Below are 16203 nucleotides of genomic sequence, written 5' to 3'. Positions count from 1 at the left end.
TGTAGCTACCTAGATGAAAAATTTCAAATCTATAATTTTAAATTATGTATTCTAAAAAACTTGTATTTTCTCATTATTTATACTCTTTTAAGAATGCTCTTTAACTTTTCATATTTCTATCTGCCCTTCTCCTCCGCCTCTCTTAAATAGAAATGACTACGATGATACCATTCCAATCTTGGATGCACTAAAAGTCACCGCCAATATTGTGTTTGGATATGCCACGTAAGAACATTTTATGTTTACATTGAGGTTTCCTTTATTGTTTGATGTCTTTTTGTTTTTGCTTTTTAGGAGCAGGGGTCTTAACTCTGTCGCCCAGGCTGGAGTGCAGAGGCGCCATCATAGCTCACTGCTCCTGGGCTCAGGCGATCCTCCTGCCTCAGCCTTCTGAGTCGCTGGGATTACAGGCATGTGCCACTATGCCTGGCTCCTGAGGGTTTTTTGATTATAGATTAGAGGCCTAGAAAATACCTATAGACATGTAAGCATAAATTTACCTCCTTGATATTCTGCGTAGAAAATTGTAAATGATCGACTTTAGCATTCCATATCATGGTATCTTAATTATTAAGCCCAAATTGGGCATGTAGTTCCTGCTTAAAGATTAACTCTTTAATTATCAGTGTCATGTGAGAGGCAGAAGAGAAAATGAAGCTTATCGGTGTATACAGAAGTCCCATGTGGCAAGTGTTTGCTTTTCTAACATTTTCTTTTTAAAAAATTATTTTTATTGGATATTGACAAGTTATAATTGTATGTATTTATGGGATACAAAGATATGCTATGATGTATGTATTCAATGTGGAATGATTGAATCAAAATAATTCACATATCACCTCAAATACTTATCTTTTTTCCTCCTAACTGAAACATTGTACCCTGTGACTAACAGTCCCCACGCCATCCCCACCCCCCAGCCTCTGGTAACCACCATTCTGCTGGCTGCTTCTCTGAGTTCATTTTTATTAGCAGCCACATATAAGTGAGAACATACAGTATTTGCCTTTCTGTGCCTGGTTTAACTTCTTTTTCTATTTTTAAGGTGTCAAGGAGCAGAAGCTTTTGAAATCCAGCATTCTGGATTGGCAAATGGAATCTTTATGAAATTTTTAAAAGATAGATTATTAGAAGATAAGAAAATCACTGTGTTACTGGATGAAGTTGCAGAAGGTAAAATAAAGAGAAAATTACTCAGAAAAAGGAGAGCAGGGGAGACACACCTATTCAGGGTTCCCTCTCTGGCGATTGTTTTATTCTTATTGTTATTATGTGGGTTTGGAATTAGTATCTACTTTACAAAACAATTTTTATATTAATATAACGTTCAGCAACACTTCTATTTAATGTCATCTTTCCTTCCCTTTTGACATAGCTCTCCACCATCTGTGCAGCATTACTTAGACTACAAGGCTAAGCCTAGGCACAGTCATTAAATAAAGTTGAATCGTCAGAGCTCTACTTTGCTTCTATGCCCAGTGCCTTGGTGCTGGCAAATCTTCCTATTTGGGGGTGGGTGGGGGGCGTGGAGGGGTGGTGGGGAGTTGTCCAGTGAGCAGTCTCTCCCAGGACGGGAGAGAGAAAACTACAGAAATTTTTAGACACTGCTTGGAAAAGCTGAGTTCATTTTTTTCCTTGATGAACTTAGTAGTTTTAAAATCTTGATTTAAGGATGTGATCCTAGGGGGTCTAATGCCACATCTTCTATCTGTTCTTTCCCTGCCTGCTGGTATAATGCTATGCATATGTCAGATGCTGAATAAGTACCTATTATTTCAGTAGATTGCACTGTGTTTTTTGAAAAAACATTTTATAAGCCATAGCAAAAAGAAGGTAACTTGGCCAGGCATGGTGGCTCAAGCCTGTAATCCCAGCACTTTGGGAAGCTGAGGCAGGAGGATCACTAAGGGCCAGGAGTTCAAGAACAGCCTGGGCAACATAGCAAGACCCTGTCTTCAAAATAAAAATTTTTTTAAAAAGTCATTCTTTCACAAACTAGCACCACTAGAAAATGGAGTTTCATGGATGTTCCAGTGATGGCAGTTTGGGTATAAGGTGTTTGACCAACTGTCAGCCATATTTATTTTCATGTTTTTATCTGTGTAGCTATTTTAGACCACTTGACTTAGCCACTTTTCCATTTAACATAACCAGCCAGGGCTTTGGACTTCCTGCCACCCTCCCGCTTCAACCAGAGAAGTTCCACTTTTATTTGTTTTCTACAGTAGGCTTCTTCTGAAGCTCACATGTGAAGGAAAGGCTCTGCTGCTTAAAAAAAAAAAGAAAACCTTTGGATTATGTCAGTTATATTTAAACTGAGATCCAGTAAGGTGCTCCAGAAACTCTACAGTGTTTTATTTCAGTTTCGTTTTTAAATACATTTTAACTATTTTAAAACTTAATAAAAAGCACCATGCTCACCCATATATATTTACCAAATTGTCATAGCAATGAATGGCATCCCAATATGTGCTGTGAGGATATTTGAACTTCTTATAAACGTCTTAGAAAGTTTTGCTTTTCACTGATCTTTTTCAGTCTTACCATGTCTGCTTAACCAGAATTGCCCAAGCAGGAAGACCCTACGGTGTACATGGAGCACACTCAGCTCAGTGCCGTGCACATTGTGCCCTTCATGGGTAACAGCCCACTCATTGTACAAAATAAGTAAAGGCCTAATAGCATCATGATAAATAATACAGTTAAATCTAGCCCTTATTTTGAGTTTTGGGTGCTTTGTATCTGACCCCTGTCTTAGTAGTAAAGAGCAAAAGTAGTTGTATGAAATTTTTCACAAGTCATCCAGTTTTGAAACAAAACTTTGCTGCTTCTCCCTTTGGATCTTCCAGATTATTTAATTAAAAATTATTCCATGGCTGGGCATGGTGGCTCATACCTGTAATCCCAGCACTTTGGGAGGCTGAGGTAGGAGGATTGCTTGAGCCCAGGAATTCAAGACCAGCCTGGGCAACACAGCAAGACTCCCTCTCAATTAAAAAAAAAAATTATTCAGGGCCAGGTACAGTGGCTCATGCCTGTAATCCCAGCATTTGGGGAGGCTGAGGCAGGAGGATCACTTGAGCACAGAAGTTTGAGACCAACCTAGGCAACACTGTCAGACCCCCATCTCTATAAAAATTTAAAAAATTAGCCAGGCATTATGGTGTGCACCTGCAGTGCTGGCTACTTGTGAGGCTTAGGTGGGAGGATTGCTTGAGCCTGGGAGTTTGAGACTAGTAAGTATGATCACACCACCGCTCTCCAGCATGTGTAACAGAACAAGCCCCGTCTCAAAAAAAAAATTCCAGGGGGAAAAAAGTATTTAGAGATTATAAGCCAAGGAGTTGAAGGGAAAAATAAACATGTTACTAATTTCTTTTTTAATTTTTTGGTTTCTTTGAGACAGAGTCTCTGTCACGCAGGCTAGAGTGTGGTGGCACAATCTTGGCTTACTGCAACCTCCACCTCCCAGGTTCAAATGATTCTCTTGCCGCAGCCTCCCGAGTAGCTGGGACTGCAGGCACGCACCACCATGTCCGGCTAATTTTTGTATTTTTGGTAGAGATAGGGTTTCACCATGTTGGCCAGGCCTGTCTCGAACTCCTGGCCTCAAGTGATCCACCAGCCTCAGCCTCCCAAAGTGCTGGGATTACAGGTGTGAGCCACCATGCCCGGCCCACCTTACCAATTTCAACTGTGTGCAAGGAAAACAAAATATGAGGTAAATTGGTTATAAAGCTACAGCCATCAGTCTGTAACCCAACTTTTATTTTTGTACTATTCAGGACAGCATTATTATTAGAAGTATTGAACATACTACTGAGGGTTTTTATTGTGAGTAGATGTTCAATATGAGTATAGGACCTTGACAGTAACCTACATCTAATTATAGGATCCCTCTTTTCCCTTCCCCTACTCCGTGATAACTACCATTCTAAACTTATTCCTTTTTCTTTTTACATAGTTTGAGTTTATATATACCCAAAAGTATGCATAGTTTTGTTTTTAACTTTATAAAAAGGTATTATGCTCTATGTAGTCTTTTGAGACTAGAATTTTTTGTTAATATTATATTGCTAAGATTGATCCATATTGTTACATGACTGTAGTTTTTCATTTTAACTGCTATGTAATACTCTATTATGCAAACATACTAGTAGTTTTTTTCAACTACTCTCCTGTGTTGGTGAGCATTTGTTAGTTGCGGTTAACAGTCTTGTATATGTCTCCCGGAATATGTATGCATGAATTTCTTTGCGGTGTAATTCTAGGGCTTGGAATTGCTGTGTCATAGGGTATGACGGTATTCCATTTTAAGAGAGAATGCCAGACAGTTTTGTAAGGTGGTTGCCGAGTCTGCACTTACCCTACTCCCCCCAGCCAGCAAGGGATAATGTGAATCTGTACTCTCTCCATCACTTGATAGACTTTTTTATTTTTGCCAATCAAATGTTAAATAGTATCTCATGTAGTCTTGATTTGGTTTTCCCTAACCATTAGTGATATTGAACATTGTTCGTATTTTTAATAGCTATATGTATATCTTACATACATACAGTTACACCATGTAGGCTTTTCATTTCTTGAGTCAATTTTGGTAAGTTATATTTTCCTACAAATTTGAGCAGTTTTCAAATTTGTTGTCATTAGTTGCTCATATTTCTAATAGTATTATTTAATCTCTGCTTTATCTGTAGTTATGTATCCGTTTTCATCAGTATTACTTACTTGTACCTACTTTGTGTTTTTCTTTATTGACAGCTTTTGCCAATTGTGCTATTTCATTTTGAAGAACCAGCCTTGGGCTCTGTTGATCTCTTCTACTTTTTCATTGTTTTCTACATCATTAACTTCTGCTGTTTATTTATGTCTTGCCTTGCATTTAATTTATTCTTTTTCTAACATCATCTAGTTCATTCACTTTTAGCCTATTTTTTCCAACTTAAATTTCTAAGGCTTTACATTTCTCTTAAAACATCACTTTCATCACATCCTACAAGTTTAGGGATTTTTTTACTTTTTTTTCTTTGACCTTTAAGTTATATAATATTGTCTTTAATTTTCAAATATGGCAGGAATTTTCACTTTTATTTCTACCTTCATTGCTTTGTGATCAAATATAGTCTAGTTGCTATGCTTTGAAATTTGTGGAGGTTTTCATTATGGCCAAGTAAAAGATGAAATTTTATAAATTTTGCATATGTACTTGAGAAAAATTTATATTTTTATAGCACTGGTTGCAGAACTCTATGTATGCCCATTAGGTTTGGCCTATTAATTTTTATTTTTTTTCAGTTCTATATTTCTGCTGATTATCTCTTTGATCAATAATTGAGATGTTGAAATCTCTCAATTTACCAAATTTTCTTGTAATTCTAGCACTTTTTACTTCGTAGTGACTTTTTGTTTTAAATGTTTATATTTTCTTATTGAATTGAACCTTTATCATTATGTAGTGATGCTTCCATTTCAAATGCTTTTTGTCTTTTTGTATCATGTTAATAGAGGCATACCAGCTTCCTTTTTGTTGACCTAATATGCTATTTTTTACACTTTTACTTCCTACTCTTAACCCCTAGGCTAACCTGCTTCTCTACACTTTTACTTTCAAACATTTCATGTCATTCTGCTTTGCTGTAGCTTTTGGAGGCACCATATAACAGATTGTTTAAAATCCAATGTGATAATTTTGGTCTTTTAATGAGAAAATTTTGTTAATTTACATTTGTTATTTTTTGTACCTTTTTAACCATCTAATTTTTTGATTTGGCTCATTTTATCTTTTTTTTAAATTATATTTATATCTTCTCTAACAAATAATAATTTTAATGTACTCCTACAATACTTGGTGTCTCCTTTTAACCTCCAACATGTTGATTTAACTTAGACTTAGTTCTGGATCACTATATATTTTTGTCTTGTTTTTTAAAAAAAGAACCTTACTATTGTTAATTCATAACATAGTAGACACAAATGGGATAAACTATAACTTAAAGAATATGATACTTCTAAATTTAAATTGATGTGTATCCATATACATTAGTCTGTATCTAAAACATATTGAATGAAAATGGCACATTACAAAGACATACATATAACATTTTTGTTGAATTCAAAAACCTAAAACATTGGCATATACTATTTATGAATACTTACACATGAGTAAAAATTAAAACATGCCTGCTATGTCTGACACATAATAGGTGCTCAGGAAATATTTGTTGAGTGAATAAATGATACTGAGAATATAACCTGATAATGTAGGATAGTTCTTAGCCTAAATATTTAAAACATAAGAATTGGTGGTCTTAAAAATAATATTTATTTTCATATCTTTTAGATATGGGTAAGTGTCACCTTACCAAAGGCAAACAGGCTCTAGAGATTCGAAGTAGTTTATCTGAGAAGAGAGCACTTACTGATCCAATACAGGGAACAGAATATTCTGCTGAATCTCTTGTGCGGAATCTACAGTGGGCCAAGGCTCATGGTATGGTAAAGCTTATTTTTTGTTAGATCTATAATATACTTACGTTAAATCATAAAGTTTCTTCTGAATAAATAACTTTCCTCCCAATTTTACAGTGAAAATATTTCGGCCTACTAGGCAAATCTCAAACCAAACAAATATTTCAGTTATGGATATTACACTGGTTTATTTGATGTTAGAAATATCAAATTATTTAGCCCATTATTGTCACCATTGGTAAAATTAAAATGACCATTTAAAAATTTTTCTATTTTTAAAATAGGTTAATTTTCCATTCGTCTAATACACAATCCTTTAGTTCTCCTATATTTGTGACCTGTTAAAGTGTGCAGCTGTCGAAAATCATGGATTGGGTTCTGATCCAGTCTCTACCACTCTATGAACATGTTATCTATAACATGTAAATAAGAAATAGTACCTGCTTCAGGCTGGGTGTGGTGGCTCACGCCTGTAATCCTAGCACTTTGGGAGGCTGAGGCAGGTGGATCACCTGAGGTCAGGAGTTAGAGACCAGCCTGGGCAACATGGCAAAACCTCATCTCTACTAAAAATACAAAAAGTTAGTGGGGTGTGGTGGCACGTGCCTATAATCCCAACTACTAGGGCGGCTGAGGCAAGAGAATCTCTTGAACCTGAGAGGTAGAGGTTGCAGTGCAGTGAGCAGAGATTGTCCCACTGCACTCCAGTCCGGGCGACAGAGCGAGACTCTGTCTCGAGAAGAAAAAAGTAGATAGCACCTGCCTCATAGGTTATTGGGATTGAGTGAGTGCACAGGTAGAAATGAGCATGGCACTAGACAAGTCCTCTGTACTTGTGATTATTCATATAACTGAGCATCCTTTCTTGGACACTTGATCAGTAAGTTGAGTGATCAGCAGAGAAGATGACGTGAAAATCAATCTGTAGCTTAATTACCTATGTTTAATGAAAAAATAAGTTTAAATTACCAATTGAAATAATTTTGGATTTTCTGAGTCCAAGTGTCTATTCTGTCTCTTATAGATAATTGAAAAATAATTATTTAATGAACTTCTATAAAATATCTTTATTTTCATAAATAATAATTTTTGTTCTTGGCCAGGTGTGGGGGCACACACCTGTAATCCCAGCATTTTGGGAGGCCGAGGCAGGTGGATCACCTGAGGTTGGGTTCAAGACCAGCCTGGCCAACATGGTCAAACTCCCATCTCTACTAAAAATACAAAAAATTAGCTGGCCATGGTGGCAAGTGCCTGTAATCCCAGCTACTCTGGAGGCTGAGCCAGGAGAATCACTTGAACCCAGGAGTCAGAGGTTGCAGTGAGCCAAGGTCACACCATTGCACTCCAGCCTGGGCAATAAGAGTGAAGCTCAGTCTCAAAAAAAAAAATTGTTCTCTAACATATATTTTTAGTAAATTAACATATTAAAGCACATTAAAATGTAAAATGCTATAAATATCTCACCATTCCAGATAACTGGATAAGTAATTGAATGTCTTTTCTCTAAAAAATATATAAAAAAAAGATCTAAACAACAAATAACAAAATTACAATGGTAAATAAAGATCAATAGTAAACGAAACTTCATAAAACAAAATGAAAAGGTCATATAGAAAATATTTGTAACAAATAAGAGAAAAAAATTAAGACCCTCAGTAAACAAGCAAATGATGCAAATTCAACAATCCACACTGCTGGAAGTATAGAGAAAAATTTTTTAAATGGCTAATTTAAGTAATTAAGGAATAATTAAAACTATGATGGTACCTTTCTACTTTTAAATACCATCAAGTAGACAAATGTTTTAAACATTAATACTCTGTTTTGGACATGTTATGCTGAAACTTTATATTCCATGTAAAGTGAAAATAATTTGTCCCACATGTAAAGGAACAATCATATAGCTTTATCTAACAATCTTAAAGCATTACATATATATAAAGAAATATTAACTATGATAGAAAAACAATAAAACCCAGAAGTATTTTAAATATTCAAGAGTTAACAGAATGGTTAAAGGTAAACAAACTATAATGTGGCTGTTCATTGTGCTTTATTAAAAATTCTGGTCATATAAATTGAGGCAACAGTGAAAATTTATCTACAATTGTATGCATATTTTTGATTGCCACAATGAAAATTATATATACAGTTGGATAAGAACTATAAGCAAATGGTAAATGAAAGATTTTGTTTGGCCAGCAGAATATTGAACGTTATTTTTTAAATTGTATGTGTTTAAACAATGTAAATCATGTTTTTAAGCAAAAGAAATGCTCTCTAACTATATTCTCCATAAATATTTGCCTCTTATCAGGAAACCTACCAAAGTTGTTCTTATTGTTTTTTTTCAGAACTTCCAGAAAGTATGTGTCTTAAGTTTGACTGTGGTGTTCAGATTCAATTAGGATTTGCAGCTGAGTTTTCCAATGTCATGATAATCTATACAAGTATAGTTTACAAACCACCCGAGATAATAATGTGTGATGCCTACGTTACCGATTTTCCACTTGTGAGTCTCTTCTTTTATTTAAAATACAGTGATATATTCTCACTCATTAAAGACTAAATTTTTTAAAACAAAATTGATGGGAAATATATATAAATATATATGTGTATATATTTATAGTTTAGTAACACTGGTCATAATATTTACTAATTGCCAAAATACCTTAAGTTTATGAGATTTAGCAGTGTCTAAAGTTCACTCAGGAAGGATGCCTTTAATTTCTTATATCCTAAACAGGAGAGCCAATGTGAAGGAATAAAATGTGCTATAAATATGTCAAGAATAATTTCCTTTTAAACAGTGATAACTTACATTGGAAACAGTAGTTTTTAAGTCTTATTAAGGTGTGGTCATATGCTGGAATAATAGAAATCTAGTTCTGCTCTTTTCAAACATTTAGGTGTGATAGTTATTTTATGTTGGTCTAAAGAAGCCAGTAAATAGTACCCCTCTTTCCTACATGAGTGTGACAAACTGAGAAGCAAGCCAAGGGGTAAGACAAGCAGAAACCCAAAATATCACTTTTATTACTGATAGAGGCTTTGTGGAGGATATTGCTTCATGTCAGGGTAAACGGTCTAGCACCAAACCCCAGAATTCAGTGGCCACCCCACACCTCCAGTCTCAGCAGTACAGAGGCCAGATAGGCTTCCTGAGGTGCTGAGCAAGCTAGGGGCCTGTGGGCTTCTCACTGGAGGAGCAGAACCCTCTTACTCTTGGCCATTGGGTTGGCTCTAAAAGAAGAAAAAGGAAAAGGCTGTTTATTTATCCTTCTTAAATATTCTAATCATATAAATTTCCCTGCACCTTCCCAAAAGTGATGAGTAAGAGGAGAGAATCCGGGAGTCAAACTGCTTAAGAGGAAACTTGAGTAGCTCAAGAAGCATTTCTAGGAATCAGTTGAAAGGAAACTCTTTCAGAGCTCACTTTACTTTTTAAATGGCTTAGTACAGAATTGAGAATTCCTATTATAACCATAGATTGTTGTTTTCATTGTTTAGTCCTGGATAATTTCGGGATTACCAAAATTCACAAGAGGCCAAAATTCACGAGAGAACAATATCCGTTAAGACGTCTTATGTACTAGATTATATTGTTGCTTTCACTGATTTCATTATTAACAGTCCCTAATTTTTTTTTTTTTTACAGGACCTAGATATTGATCCAAAAGATGCAAATAAAGGCACACCTGAAGAAACTGGCAGCTACTTGGTATCAAAGGATCTTCCCAAGCATTGCCTCTATACCAGACTCAGTTCACTGCAAAAATTAAAGGTTACTACCTTTTCTGTTTATAGCTACTAATGGAAAACTTTATGAAACTGGAAACTTATTTTGGCGTAGACCATAGATATGCTGCCTTATTATTAAACTAGAGATAACCAATCTACAGAAGGTCCTATCAGTGACCCTTTTTATATTCTGTTTCCGATGGTGGCCAGAGGACTTTATGTGTGCTTACCCTCCATAATGCTGAAAAATTAATAACAGAGCATATTCTTTTTTCTTTTTTTAGAGACAGAGTCTTAACTCTGTTGCCCAGGCTGGAGTGCAGTGGCATGAACGTGGCTTACTATAACCTCAAACTCCTGAGTGCAAATGATCCTGCCACCTCAGCTTCCCAAGTAGCTGAGTCTACAGGCACATGCCACTACACCCAGCTAATTTTTTTAAACTTTTTGTGGAGAAGGGATCTCACTATATTGCCCAGGCCAATCTCAAACTCATGGCCTCAAGAATCCTCCCTTCTTGGCCTCCCAAAGCACTCGGAGTACAGGTGTGAGCTTCACTCCCAGCTCCATATTCTACTTTTAAATATATTCAGATTTTCAAGTAATCATTTCCTAGTTCTATGACTAAACATATAGCAAATTAGAATTTCTTTTCCATTTTTTATTTCTAATTGACTTACAAATGAGAAGCTAGTTCTGCATGTTGAGTGTTCTAATGAAAGCTTTTCTTTTCAAAAATTGAGATTTTAATTTGTTCACAACTACATGACCATAGAATGTATCAGCTAAAACTCAGGCAATGGAATGGGCACAATTGAGAATTGCACACATAAACCTGTTGTCATCCTGTTCAGAGCTCATCTACTTAAAATTATTTCTTCTCTTAAAAAGTTAGCCCATTATCTGACTCAGTTATATTTTCCACCTACGATTATGGATTACTATAATATTTTAAAGACAGCTTAAGCTTTTTTTATAAAACTGGTATAAAACCAGGTTTTTTTTTTTGTTCTGTTTTGTTTTTGTTTTTTGAGATGGTATCTCTCTGTTGCCTAGACTGGAATGCAGTGGCGCAATCTCAGCTCACTGCAACCTCCACCTCCCGGACTCAAGTGATTCTTGTGCCTCAGCCTCCCGAGTAGCTGGGACTACAGGCACACTCCACCATGCCCAGTTAACTTTTTGTATTTTTAGTAGAGACGGGTTTCACTACGTTGGCCAGACTGGTCTCGAACTCCTAATTTCAAGTGATCCGTCTGCCTCATCCTCCCAAAGTGCTGGGAATATAGGCGTGAGCCACCACACTGGGCCCAGATCATTTTTTAATTAAAAGTTAATTCCCCATCTCTAATAATAGGGAATGATAAGTTTCCTAAGCTGCACTGCTTGGAAAATGTTTTCCCTGTTCATCTAGAATATAAGATCTCTTTGACTTTGACTACTAACAGTAGTAAAAACTAGAAATTCTAAATGTGTTTTAAGTATTGCATGAAGGAGAAGGAAGATGATGATAGCTGGCGTTTCTCAGTTTCGAGGAGATATAAAGGAAGCCTTGAGGATTTGGAACCTGGGAAAGGAGAGTGAGTGGATTGGTGGTGGTGGTGGCGGGGGTGGGGGTGTGTATGTGTGAATATTTTCAGATTGCTATATATTCACTGTTAATGCCAATAATAAACCAGATTTTTTTCCTTTTCAGGAACATCTAGTCTTCACAGTATGTTTATCATATCAGTACTCAGGATTGGAAGATACTGTAGAGGACAAGCAGGAAGTGAATGTTGGGAAACCTCTCATTGCTAAATTAGACATGCATCGAGGTTTGGGAAGGAAGACTTGCTTTCAAACTTGTCTTATGTCTAATGGTCCTTACCAGAGTTCTGCAGCCACCTCAGGAGGAGCAGGGCATTATCACTCATTGCAAGACCCATTCCATGGTGTTTACCATTCACATCCTGGTAATCCAAGTAATGTTACACCAGCAGATAGCTGTCATTGCAGCCGGACTCCAGATGCATTTATTTCAAGTTTCGCTCACCATTCTTCATGTCATTTTAGTAGAAGTAATGTGCCAGTAGAGACAACTGATGAAATACCATTTAGTTTCTCTGACAGGCTCAGAATTTCTGAAAAATGACCTCCCTGTTTTTGAAAGTTAGTTAGCATAATTATAGATGCCTGTGAAATAATACTACACTTACATAAAAGTGAGACATTGCGAAAAGGCAAATGTGTATATGTAGAGAAAGAATAGTAGTAACTGTTTCATAGCGAACTTCAGGAGTTTGAGATGTTGGAATTACATTATTTAATCACAGACTTCCTCTAAGATTTTGTGAATTGGTTAATTCGTTCTGTACAAATGAAGTATGGAGGTGTGTATGTTTATATGTATGTAACAAAATATTTTCATTGTGACCACTCTGAAGTAAGAGCAATGGGAATGGCTTTATTGTAGAATAAGTCATTGTATTTTTAACACCAGAAAGAACCTTGCTGATCACGAGTCATAACTTAATTTTATCCATGGAAGAAACACAGAAAGGCATCTAAGTTAGAGCTGGCACCAGAACTGAGACCTCCAGAAATCTATTCCAGTATTTTTTCCACTACACACTGCCTTCCTGACAGGTTCTGAGATAAGTGTTATGTTTGTAGATAGAGTGAAATATATTTATATATATAAATATATACAGATACATATCTGTGTATTATCTCAAGGAATGTACAAACTTTAGTTTTTTATTATAAGGACTTTGCTGCAAGTTTCAGTTAAGAGGTTTGTATATAAATCTGTTGTCGAACAGGCTGAAATTTCTTGTTCGTAAGATTATGAAACCACATGAGAAGTGATAAAATGTTTGTTAAAAAGCTAGATAGAGGTTAAGAATCAAGATGTAATGGATAATTTTCATAGCTGCCTATCTGAATTTTCCAAATACTTAGCATCTTCCTTGATAATATGTATTTTCTTCTTGAATTTCACTGGCCTAATGAGGTAATATTCTTATCTTTGGTTCTACCTAAAAGTTGGTTAAAAATGCAATTGGCATTAACAAGGAAAAATACTGAATTAGTAATTTTAAAAGGCTCACAAAGAAAATCCCAGGCCTAGATGGCTTCACTGCTGAATTCTACCAAACATTAAAATTAGCACTAATTTTTTGCACACAGTTTCTAAAAGTAGGAGAGGAAAGAACACTTCCCAACTTATTCTAGGTCAGTATTACCGTGATACTAGACTAGACATCACAAGAAAACTATAAGCCAATATTCATTAACAAAACTATTAGCAAACTGAATCCAGCAACTTATAAAAAGGATTCTACATCATGACCAAGTGGAATTTATCCCAGGAATTCAAGGTTAGTTCAACATCTAAAAATCAAATAAGCTAATATACAGTCAGTTCTCATTATTCACAGTGATTATGTTCTACAAAATATTCTCCCACAGACACTGAATTAAATATGGAACAACTGCTTTTAGGAGAATGTGTGTTTGTGTATATGTGTGTATACATATGTTTATCTCAACACATTATGAGCTTGAATTCTTAATTCATCCTAGCAAATTCTACTTTATTTTACAGAAGTGAAAGTGAGGTATCAGAAGTGTTAAGTGACATGCCTAAGGCACCCCACTAGCAGGTGACAGAGCTGAAATTCAAACCCCATCTAGCTGGCCCCAGAGCCAGAGCTTCTTGTACTACACTGAATTGCCCCTGCGGTTTCCATCCTCCAGTCATTTCTCTATGAGACTGAAACAGGAAGGCAGAGCATCATCTTGTTCAGCCTCAGCTGGGAACATGTGTATTGGGTGACTCAAATTTTTCACCCATTTACACATATCCACAAATGACTGCAAAAGTGCCACAGATACCAGTTTGAGGGTTATAAGTTTTAGCAAGTTGGTAAATTCACAAATATATAACCGTGAATAATGAGGATCAACTGTACCATATTTAATAAAGCACAAAACCCACACAGATTGTCTTAATAGAGACAGAAACAGCATTTGATAAAATCCAAAACCCTTTCATAAAAACACTCAACAAACTTACTTAGGAATAAAAGGAATCTTACTAGATATGATAAATATAACATCTATGAAAAGCCCACACCTAACATTATACTTCATGGTGATAGACTGAAGGCTGAATGTTTTCCCCTTAAGATTGGGAAGAAGGACAAGGATGTTCACTCACACTACTTCTATTCAGCATTGCACTTGAAGTTCTAGCCAGAGCAGTTAGGTTAGGAATTCAAGGTTTGTTCAACATCTAAAAATCAAATAAGCTAATAAGGAAAAGCGGTTTATACTGCAAAAGAAGTGAAACTATATGTATTCACAGTTGATATATAGTTGTATATATAAAATGCTAAAGAATCCATAAAAAGTAATAAATGAATTCAACAGGTTGCAGGATACAAGATCAGTTTTACTTCTATACTAACAACAAACATTCTGAAAACGAGAATAAAGAAATCCTATATACAGTAGCATCCCTATATACAGTAGCATCAAGAATGAAACTCTAACACGTTGTTTAAAGAAATTAAGATCCAGATAAATGGAAAGACATCCATGTTCATGGATTGGAAAACTGAATAAATTGATAGGGAAATGCAAGGGACCCAGAATAGCCAAAAAAAAAAACATTGGAAAAGAACAAAGTTGGAAGACTTACCAATTTCAAAATGTGCTACGAAGCTACAATAAGACAGTGTAGGCATACGGATAAACATATCGATCAGAGGAATGGAACCGAACATCCAGAAATAAGCCCATACATTTCTGATCAACTTGTTTTCAACAAGGATGCTAATACCATTCAATAGAGAAGGAGTGGTCTTTTCAACAAACGGTGCTGGGACAACTGGTAGCTACATGCACAGCAAAAGGATCCCTACTTCCTACCACATAACAAATTCTAACTCAAAATGGATCATAGACCTAAATATAAGAGTTTAAACTCTTAGAGGAAAACAGAAGTAAACCTTTGTGATGTTGGGCTTAGGAATGGTTTCTTAGATACAACACCAAAAGCACAAGCAACAAAGGAAAACAATAGATACGTGGGACTTCATCAAAATTAACTTTAGTGCCTTAAAGGACACCATTAAGAAAGTGAAGTTAACCCTCAGAATGGGAGAGAAATTTTTGAAAAATCATGTATCTGATAATAAAAAACACACATGCAGGTGCTCAGCTGTGGTTACCACAGAGCAGCACTGTCCAGTGAACTTGCTGTGATGATGGATGCTTGGCATCTGTGCTCCCAGTGTGATAGCCTTTAGCCTCATGGGGTTGTTGAGCAATTGAAATAATAGCTAGTGTGAGGAACTGAATTTAAAATTTAGTTTTAGGCCAGTTATGGTGGCTCACGCCTATAATCTCAACACTTTGGGAGGCCAATGCAGGCGGATCACTTGAGCCCAGGAGTTCAAGACCAGCTTGGCCAAGATGGCGAAACCCTGTCTCTACTAAATATACAAAAAAAATTAGCTGGGCATGGTGGCACACACCTGTAATCCCAGCTACTAGGGAGGCTGAGGCAGGAGAATCACGCTTCCCCTTTATACTCTTCTGTATATTTGATTTTTTTTTTTTAAGACAGAGTCCTGGCTCTGTCGCCCAGGCTGAAGTGCAGCGACACAGTCTTGGCTCACTGCAGCATCCGCGGAGGCTGAGACAGGAGAATCACATGAATTTTTTTAAAAATCTAAACATGTAATTTTAAAACTGGCTTAAGAAGAATGATACAGTTTTGGTCTTTTTTATCAACCGTGTTTTTATTTTACTTGAATCTCTCGTGCCAATTGCTTTGTAATATTAAAGTAGGATTTACACAAGTGGGATTTAGAAAAGATAATCTATCAAATCTATCAATACTAATTAGAATGTAATAAAGAAATTAGGATAGTGGAGGTTTGAGCAAGTAAAGATTCACCCAAATTCAAAGCCAATACTTGATGCTGAGAGGGGATATTT

The 16203-nt window shown here is 36.0% G+C and overlaps 1 protein-coding gene across 4 annotated transcripts in view; it reads left to right on the top strand.

Annotated features, from left to right (window-relative positions):
- MALT1 (MALT1 paracaspase) overlaps nucleotides 1–14639 on the top strand; it is a 212314-nt gene extending 197675 nt beyond the window's left edge. For all 4 annotated transcript variants that reach the window (XM_055297862.2, XM_055297859.2, XM_055297858.2 and 1 more), the window contains 6 exons: nucleotides 151–225; nucleotides 1046–1173; nucleotides 6341–6490; nucleotides 8826–8983; nucleotides 10130–10255; nucleotides 11909–14639. In XM_055297862.2, coding sequence (XP_055153837.2) covers nucleotides 151–225; nucleotides 1046–1173; nucleotides 6341–6490; nucleotides 8826–8983; nucleotides 10130–10255; nucleotides 11909–12346 — 1075 coding nt within the window. In that variant the 3' untranslated portion in view covers nucleotides 12347–14639. The remainder of the gene's footprint in view (nucleotides 1–150; nucleotides 226–1045; nucleotides 1174–6340; nucleotides 6491–8825; nucleotides 8984–10129; nucleotides 10256–11908) is intronic.
- The last annotated feature ends 1564 nt before the right edge of the window (nucleotides 14640–16203 follow it).

Source organism: Symphalangus syndactylus, chromosome 1 (genome assembly GCF_028878055.3).
Source record: "Symphalangus syndactylus isolate Jambi chromosome 1, NHGRI_mSymSyn1-v2.1_pri, whole genome shotgun sequence".
Lineage (NCBI taxonomy): Eukaryota > Metazoa > Chordata > Mammalia > Primates > Hylobatidae > Symphalangus > Symphalangus syndactylus.
The sequence above is the reverse complement of the archived record's forward strand: the minus strand, read 5'-3'. Positions and strand labels throughout refer to the sequence as shown.